The sequence below is a fragment of the Phyllostomus discolor genome, chromosome 3, assembly GCF_004126475.2.
Source record: "Phyllostomus discolor isolate MPI-MPIP mPhyDis1 chromosome 3, mPhyDis1.pri.v3, whole genome shotgun sequence".
Lineage (NCBI taxonomy): Eukaryota > Metazoa > Chordata > Mammalia > Chiroptera > Phyllostomidae > Phyllostomus > Phyllostomus discolor.
The window spans coordinates 118,877,096-118,886,122 of record NC_040905.2 but is presented as its reverse complement, the minus strand read 5'-3'; the positions used below and the strand labels follow the sequence as shown (position 1 = coordinate 118,886,122).

The 9,027-nt window shown below is 54.3% G+C and overlaps 2 protein-coding genes across 3 annotated transcripts; both read left to right on the top strand.

Annotated features, from left to right (window-relative positions):
* On the top strand, positions 1–2,345 carry VKORC1 (vitamin K epoxide reductase complex subunit 1). 2 transcript variants are annotated; one of them, XM_028523703.2, is made up of 3 exons: positions 14–367; positions 1,300–1,409; positions 1,881–2,345. In XM_028523703.2, the coding sequence occupies exons 1-3, from the start codon at positions 195–197 to the stop codon at positions 2,087–2,089; spliced, it is 492 nt and encodes a 163-aa protein (XP_028379504.1). In that variant the 5' UTR covers positions 14–194; the 3' UTR covers positions 2,090–2,345. The 2 variants fall into 2 exon arrangements, with proteins under 2 accessions (XP_028379510.1, XP_028379504.1); XM_028523709.2 differs by lacking the exon at positions 1,300–1,409 and having other exon boundaries at positions 1–367.
* A 115-nt stretch (positions 2,346–2,460) lies between these two features.
* PRSS53 (serine protease 53) lies at positions 2,461–8,776 on the top strand. Its single transcript, XM_028523691.2, has 11 exons — positions 2,461–3,846; positions 4,801–4,821; positions 4,928–5,090; positions 5,410–5,675; positions 5,816–5,970; positions 6,125–6,344; positions 7,067–7,217; positions 7,291–7,535; positions 7,618–7,763; positions 7,996–8,212; positions 8,457–8,776. Exons 1-11 carry the CDS (start codon positions 3,789–3,791, stop codon positions 8,504–8,506), a joined length of 1,692 nt encoding a protein of 563 aa, XP_028379492.1. The 5' UTR covers positions 2,461–3,788; the 3' UTR covers positions 8,507–8,776.
* The last annotated feature ends 251 nt before the right edge of the window (positions 8,777–9,027 follow it).

Here is a 9,027-nt window from a genome sequence, read left to right as displayed (position 1 = left end):
AACAGCGTTTCTTGCTGTTTCGCTACCTCACCAGCACGCCTACCAAGTCCCAAGAAAACCCAATTGGATCAGGGAGTGGGAGACCAGGATGTCCCTCACCCTGAGGGGAGGGAGAGGGCGTGTCCATATCCTGCCCCGCCCCTGCTCCGTGGCTGGTTTTCCTGCGGCTGGCGCTTCTGGCCTGACCCGGAGATATGGGCGCTACCTGGGGGAGCCCCGGTTGGGTGAGGCTCGCACTGTGCCTCACGGGTTTAGTGCTCTCGCTCTACGCGCTGCATGTGAAGGCGGCTCGCGCCCGGGACCGGGATTACCGTGCTCTCTGCGATGTGGGCACGGCCATCAGCTGTTCGCGCGTCTTCTCCTCCAGGTGCGCGCGGGAGTGGAAGGCTTGGGGCATCGGACTGCTCAAGGGAGCAGTGCATGGGGACCAGGTGTGCATGGCGGCCAGGTTGCCAGATGGTTCTGGAGTCTGGGATTGGCATGTCAGCAAGCGGATGCATGGGGGGCTGGGCTTCTTAAGGGGGCACTGCCTTGTGAATGGGGTGTGGGTGTGTCAGAGATAGGAATGCGGGGCGGGGTGGGAGGCAGATAGTGCTGGGAACTGCAGTTATTCTGGGGAGTAACATGTGGATCTGGATTCCAGGGAATAACGGTTACCAGGCAGGATGGGTAACGCAGAATAAACCTTGGTGGTCTTGAGTATGGCTGTACCCGCGGATAAGGTGGCCCTGTATGGCTGTGCTCGAGGGCCTGGGGTTATTGAGATGACTGAATACAGAGGAAGGGAACGGGTGGCCAGGGAGCTGGAGAATTAAGAGGTCCAGGGCAGACAGAACTCTGCTCCAGATTCCCAGTCTCTGGTGACTAAGCAGGGTCAACCATTATTTCCCACCTTGCCATCTTGTGGGCTTGATCCCAGTCAGGGCATATACAAGAATCAACCAGTGAATGCGTAAGTAATTGAAACAACAAAATGATGCTTCTCTCTCTCAAATCAATAAAAATTTTTAATAAATTATTGAAGGTCTAGGGTGAAAAGAGGGGCCTAAGGGGGAACCATGTCCAGACTGGGCCTGGGAATAGGGGAACATAGGAGCTAACACACAGATGCCTGACGTGGCCAAAGGGAAGCTTCATCAGGCGGTCATCGACCCTGGACCTGAAGCTAGGATTGCAAGAAATGGCAACAATGGGAAGGAGGCCAGCATAGGTGGCTTTTTGGAAATCACCTTTCCAGGACAGGGCCCAAGGCACTGGATTGACACTCCTTACCTGGGCTTCTCCCCCTACACCCACCAGGTGGGGTCAGGGCTTCGGACTGGTGGAACAAGTCCTGGGGCCAGACAGTGTCTTCAATCAATCCAACAGCATATTCGGTTGCATCTTCTATACACTACAGTTGCTATTAGGTAACTCTCCCTGCCCCTTCCTTGCAGGCCCCACCCCTTCATGACAGCCCTTCCTTCCTTGGCCAGCCCAGCCCCTTCCCTTGCAATTTGGGGGATTCATACAGCTAGCTGACAGGGAGCTGCTCATCACTGAGCACTCTAGGGGTGGTAACTGATAGGAGCCTTTCAACACCAGTTTTGTAGGAAAGACTCAGAAATTCTTTTCGGACAGCATTGGTGGGGAGGCAGGAATCTTAACAGATTATCTTTCATCTCATGTAGATGAAATGTCAGCAGGAAAGTTCACTATTTGGGCCCCGGGGATCATTAAACAGACAGGAAAGTGAAGGCCTTGGTGGGGACTGTCAGACCCTCTTATTTTAGACTCTTCTCCTGCAGCCTCTGCTGTCTGGGTGGCACCATGAAGTCATGGTAATGTTCTAGAGGTGACCAATCCCTGAAGCCCATGTTTGACCCTTTTTTCCCTTGCAGGTTGCCTCCGGGGCCGCTGGGTATCTATCCTGCTGCTGCTGAGTTCCCTAGTGTCTCTTGCTGGTTCTGTCTACCTGGCCTGGATCCTGTTCTTCGTGCTCTATGATTTCTGCATTGTTTGCATCACTACCTATGCCGTCAATGTGGGCCTGATGGTGCTCAGCTTCTGGGATGTCCAGGGACCCCAGGACAAGGTCAAGGGGCACTGAGTCCTTACCCCAAGCCAGGCTGACCTCTTATGGTCTGCTTTGGCATGTCAACCTTGCCCATGGGGAACATGTCTGGGTCCGTATAAGAGTCTACAACCCACCTCCACCGTACTCCCAAAACAGGACAATGGACCAAATGTGCCACACTCTTTCCTCCACCTATTGCCTCTGGCTCTGTCCCCAAGGATTGGTTTCCAAAGCTCCTGCCACTGCCCAAGGAGGGAAGGTTCTGAGCAATAAAATTTCTTAAACTGGCCAAGTCTGAGCCACCTGTCTGCCAGGGATCCTAAGTGTTGGGCCTCCCTGAGTCTTGCCTCCTCTGGGACTGGAAGGATATGAGTCAGAAGGATAGTGGAGGGCCTGCCTGGGAAGGGTTAGGAAACCCTTCCCAGGAACCCTTAGTTCCGTCTCCAGCATGTGGAGTCAGCAAGACCTGGGGCACCACCAGCCCCCACCCCCAGGAAATAGGCTGGCAGCTTGTCCCTGCTGCCCATGGAGTCAGGCCTCCTCTCCTATAAGGGCCAAGAATGCACTTGCAATGGCAAGCTGCCCTTCTGGTTCTATACATGCTTGCTGGGAAGTTCTTACAGCATAACCTTAACCCTTCTGGCTGCCTTTTCTACCAACCCAAGGTAGTCTTGGCAGCCTGAAGGGCCAGAGACAGGCTGTGTTTTAGATTTGTTTTTCCTAATATCTACTGAACACTTACCTGTACGCCAAACACTGTTTAACAACATGACATGTGTGAACTCACTTAATTCTTATAGCAATGATATGATGTTGGTACCATTATCATCCCTAGTTTGATGAGAAAACTGAGGTATAGGGAGGCTAAGCAATTTTCCTAAGATCACACAGCTACTACCCAGATGGGGAGTTAGAGAGCCCTTAGGATTTTAACTCACCAGAGCCCTCTGGCTCCAGTGTCAGTGCTCTTCACCCTATCCACGGCTGCCTCTGTGTTGGCGTAAGGGTTCCTGAACAGTCTGGGCTGGCCCGAGGTAGAAGTCAGGAAGAGAAAAATGATGCACCCTGAATGTTTTCCCCTCCTGACTGAGTCTTCCAACACCAGCAAGAAAGGTGGGCACCACTGTAACCCTGAATGCCGGAAAGGCAGCAGGCCCAGAGAGGTGTTGAGATGGTCCAGTCTCATAGCTGGCAAGTAGCCAAGAGCCCTGGCCTCTTGACAGCCAGCCCTGAACACACTATCTGAAGCAAGATGCGAGAAGGTGTATGGCATCCACCTAGACCTGAGCCTGGGAGAGAGCTGGAGAAGCTGAAATGAAAAGTGAGAACAGAGAGGGCCTGCCCATTGTACCCTTTGTAGTTACAGGAGGATAGCTTCCATGCTGGGAGCAGGTTTACTTTATGCCAGGCTCTGGTATAAGTATTTTTACATTAAAAAAGTCTTGAGTTTTACAGACAGGCTAACTGTCCAAGGTTACTCAAGTGAGTGGGGGAACTGGCATTTGAACCCAGGTAGTCTAGCCATGGCTAAGGCCCAGCGAGTGTTGGTGAATAAATAGCCCAGGGTCACACAGCTACAGCCTAAGAACTAGGAGCCACTGGCTCCCTGCCAGCCTAGGAAAAGCAATGACACCTGACTCCTAGCCAACTGGGGGCGGAGCAGAGGTGGAGCTATGAAGACCCAGGTGGCCGGAGAACCACAGCACAGGCAGCAGAGTGGCATGGAGCAGCAATGAAGCAGAGCTGGGGACCAGGGCTGCTTATCCTGGGAGCTGTGGTCTTCATAGAGGGTGAGCCACTTGTGACTGAGTGGGTTGGGAAGTGGTATGGTGAAGGTTCAGGAGACACCTTCTGCTGCAGCAGCCTCTGCAGCTTGGTGTGTGTGTGAGGAAGACTGCCTGTACAGTGACAGTCTACCTGTAGTGACATAAATGTGTCTGCCTATGTGTGTGGGGAGATGGATGTGGCTGCCTGTGTCAAAATGGGTGATTTTCTTGAGCTGGATTACAGCCTATGTCTGCAGGAACTGTCACAGTGCCTGTACCCTGTGTGTGTACCCTGTGCCCATTTGCATCTCTACTTCCAGGAAGACCCTAGGCAAGTTCTGAGACCCTTTAGCCTCAGTTCCCTGGTCTTTACATATGTCCCATCTCTCCTGGCTCAGATGCTCAATGGGTGTGTTTGTGTATGCCTATTACAGGGAAGAGTCAGGGCAGGGGACTCCTTAGTTGAGCATGGCAGTTTCTGGAAAGGTGGAGGAGTCTGAGTCGTTGGAATGGGTGGGGTGAGCCTCAATCCCTCAGAGCCCTTCCTCATTTGGACATGACACAAGCCTCTAATCCTTCCTCTTAGGCTTCCTTGGCTGAGGGCACAATTAAGCTAATGTTCTCCACTTACACAGGCTGCCTCCCTGACTCAGTGGCAGGGGCAGGAGTTGGGGGTTCTGAAGCCTAGAGGAGGGATGGCCTAGTCCCAGTCTGAACCCTGGGACCTGCTCCTTGGGCCCTGGAGTGCTGAGCGCAGCTGAGGAAGGATAATTAATTACGGAGCATATGTTCTGAATAGGTTCTAATAAAAGCCGTTTCTTGACCTCATATAAATATTTTCATTCTGGGAGGGGCTGGTGAGGTAGCCAGAGTCATACTCAAGGGCCCAGGGCCTGTCCCCCAACCTGTCACCTCCACCAAAGCTGGGCCAGGCAGGTAAGGCTTCCCCACGTCTCACCTGTGTCTCTGTCTTCCTAGGTCTTCAAGCAGCTCAGCGTGGTAAGCTCTGGACACATGGGGCCTGGTTCTCACTTGGGTCCGGGTCAGACCCTGGGTGAGGGCAGGATAGGGGCCTGCTGTTAGCCTGACCCACCCCTCTCTACAGCTTGTGGGCAGCGTGGCCCTGGCCCCCCTGAACCTCAGGAGGGCAACACAGGGCCTGGCGAGTGGCCGTGGCAGGCCAGTGTGAGGCGGCAGGGCATCCACATCTGCAGTGGATCCCTGGTGGCAGACACCTGGGTCCTCACCGCTGCCCACTGTTTTGGAAAGTGAGTTGTGGCTGGGGTCAGACGAGGTTTCTGGTTTTGCGGGTGGGTGATTTGTCCCCAAACTCTGTAAGATGGATCCCTGCCCCTACAATAACAAAGTAGCATTTATTGAGACTATGCTATGTGCCAGGTATTTATTATCAAGTTAAGCTTAACAACCTTCGTGGTAGAAGCCTTACAAATGAGAACAGCTTGGGAGAAGGACCTTGCTTAAAGTCATGGGCTGATACTCATCCATTTTTCACCTGCCTTGTTGTCTTCTTTGGTCCCACTGTCTCCCTTTGCGTTCCATGACTGGGCCTTGTCCCTCTCCTTCCAGGGCCGCAGTGACAGAACTGAACTCCTGGTCAGTTGTCCTGGGCTCTCTGCAGCGTGAGGGGCTGAGCCCAGGTGCTGAGGAGGTAAGGGTGACTGCTCTGCAGCTTCCCAGGGCCTATAACCATTACAGCCAGGGCTCAGACCTGGCCCTGCTACAGCTCGCCCACCCTACAGCCCACACACCCCTCTGCTTGCCCCGACCTGCCCATCGCTTCCACTTTGGGACCTCTTGCTGGGCCACTGGCTGGGATCAGGACACCAATGATGGTAAGTGCTGTCCCAGACTAAAGCTTGAAGAGACATTCCATTTGCCTGTCACACAGACTCAGCTGCCAATTGTCCCTGCTTCTAGTCTCCCTTGCTCCCCAGAGCCCAGACTCTGGCCCCAATCTCCTGTCTTTTGCCAGCTCCCAGGACCCTACGGAATCTGCGCCTGCGTCTAATCAGCCGCCCCACGTGTAACTGTCTCTACAACAGGCTGCACCAGAGGCTTCTGGCCAGCCCAGCCCGGCCTGGGATGCTGTGTGGGGGTGCCCAGCCTGGGATGCAGGGGCCCTGTCAGGTCTGAGGGGGAGGAGAGGGGAAGGGAGCAGAAAGGGAGGGGTTCTGGCTTCAGGCTGGGTCCTTAATCCACAGGGATGGGTGGAAGGGCTGCAGAGGGTGTCTGCCCAGGGCTGGGGTTCAGGGTCTCTCCTTGGCTCCATTGCCTGCTCCAGGGAGATTCTGGGGGTCCCGTGCTGTGCCATGAGCCTGATGGACACTGGGTTCAGGCTGGGATCATCAGCTTCACATCAAGCTGTGCCCAGGAAGACACTCCTGTGCTGCTGACCAACATGGCTGCTCACAGCTCCTGGCTGCAGGCTCGAGCTTGGGGGGCAGCCTTTCTGACCCAGAACCCAGAGACCCTGGAGATCAGTGATGAGGACAGCTGCATAGGTAAGAGCAGAGGCTGTTAAGAGTGTGACATGTGGGGATACCCAGGTCTGCATGAGGACTTCTGGGCAGCTGGTAGAAGCCACTTGGAATAATTGGCACAGTGCATCCACATGCTAACTAGGAGGCTTTTAAGGCCTGCCCCTTTGAGCACTTACAATGGGAACAGCCCTATTTAGGGCTGAGCGGCATAAACGATTCAAAACTTTATGGGTTTGGAGTTTAGGTAAGAAGAGGGATCTCTCTGATCTGGCTGAAGGTTTTTGAGGTTAGCTGCAAATTTCCAAGCAGGAACCCAGTGAGACTGGACAGGGCATGGCTCCCACTCAGAATTCTAGAATAAAGTGACTAACATGCAAATTGCATACAAAATAATTTCTTGGATGGAAGTTGTCTTGATGGGAAGAGAAGCACTAGTGAGCCAGGAATTCTGGGGCCAGTCCAAGCCTGGAGGGGTGCAGACTGATGGAGTGGAGGAATGATGAACAGGCTGGACCATCAAGGTTAAGAGCTTAGGCCCTGGCTTTGAATATCAAATCTACTACCTACCTCTAGTTACTGAGCTAGAAAGTCACTTAACCTCTCTAGAACTTTGGTTACAAGGCTAACAAAATTCAACTTAAAAGGCTGTTGTGAAGATCTGATAGTACATGGGAAGCACTTAGCACAGGTTCTGGCATGCAGCAAACACTTTGCAAGAAGACAGATGGTGTAATCTGTTTCAGCCTGCGGAACCCTGGGGAGAGAAGGGGCCCAAGCAGAATCCCCCTCCCCATGGCCCTGGGACGCCAGGCTGAAGCACCAGGGGAAGTTGGCCTGTGGTGGAGCCCTGGTATCAGAGAAGGTGGTGCTGACTGCTGCCCACTGCTTCATTGGGTAAGCCCTGTCTCCCTCACCTTTGTGACCGGCAACCTGCCACCCAATGCTGTCAAGTGCTGTCTCTGCACAGGCGTCAGAGCCCAGAGGAATGGAGCGTAAGGCTGGGGGCTGGACAAGAGGAACACAACCTCAAGCAACTCATCTTGCATGGGGCTTACACCCACCCAGAGGGGGGCTATGACGTGGCCCTCCTGCTGCTGGCCCAGCCCGTGACATTAGGCCCCAGCCTGCGGCCCCTCTGCCTGCCCTACGCTAACCACCACCTGCCTGATGGGGAACGTGGCTGGGTCTTGGGGCTGGCCCACCAAGGAGCAGGTATGTAGGGAGGGGCCACCACCAGCTGTCCATCCAGCCTAGAGGCCACTGGGGCAGCCAGGTCTTTGCCCCCTCACCACAGGCACCAGCTCCCCTCAGACAGTGCCTGTCACTTTCCTGGGGCCCAGAGCCTGCAGCCGGCTACAAACTACCCTTGGGAGCAATAGTATCCCCATTCTGCCAGGGATGGTGTGTACCAGTGTTGTGGGTGAGCCACCCCGCTGTGAGGTAAGCCCCAGTCCTCCAAACCTTATCCCACAGACCCATCATCCTCACCCTGCACCTCATATACAAGACCTGCCAGGCTTGGCCTCCAGACTTGCCTCTTACCTGAAATTCAGCCTTTCTGCCAACTGGCACTCAAAGAGCCAGAGCCTCAGGCCAGCCCCTAGCCCCTTCTGCCCCTTGCAGCTGCCTAGGGGTAAGAGGAAGTCACCTAGTGCTGCCTGATCTCTGACAGGGCCTGTCTGGGGCACCATTGGTGCATAAGGTGAGGGGCACATGGTTCCTGGCTGGGCTACACAGCTTTGGAGATGCCTGCCAAGGCCCCGCACGGCCTGCGGTCTTCACAGCACTCCCCGCCTATGAGAAATGGATCAGCAGTTTGGACTGGCAGGTGTACTTCACTGAGGAGCCAGAGCCCGAGGCTGAGACTGGAAGCTGCCTGGCCAATATAAGTATGTGGCCCTGGGGCCTTCCTGCTGACACTTCCCTCTCCAGACCCCTTCTCTCTGTCTAGGGAAAGATCTGTTCTGAGTCCCCTCTAGCTGCCCTGGGTGGTGTGGAACAATAGACAGATCCATCTGGATTCAAATTCTGGCTCTCCATCATTGTGACTTGGAACAGACCTCCCAACCTCTCGGCACCTGTTTTCTCATCCATCATGGGGGCTAAGTAGCACCTCTTCCCTCTTCCTTCCAGGGAGGGAGATTTGTGAAGATGAAGCCACTGCCCCCACTCCCTCTCCCTGACAGGCCAACCAGCTGGCTGTTGACAGGTGGCTCTGGGATGCTGCAAACACATCACTGCTTCAGCCCCTCTCCATTCCTCACCCACACAGTTCCAGACATTGGGGCGGGCCCGACAGCCCAGTGGGTTTTGGGAAGGAGCCTGCCCGGATGTCAGTTGCCGTTTCCTAACCCTGCAGGACAGGGAGATGTCGCCTGTGGATACTCCCCACTCTCACCTCTGCTCTCTGATGCAGATGTCCCAGCTTTCCCTGTTCTCCATCCCCTCAAATATAATCACACCAGCCACATACTTTGAAAATTTTTTTTTGGCAGGGATGGGGGGGGGGTGTAATTTTCCTTTTTTTAAACTTAAATAAATTGTTACAAAATAGACTTTAGAAAATAAGTTACAAATTGTAGCAAAAGGCCCCCCCTTCCACAGGTAACGTTCCTACCCCGTGGTCTTTCTGAATCTGCCTCTCCCTAGTATTGGAATCTGGCTGGTGAAGGTGGCCTGACATCATGGCAGACCCTGGCACCAG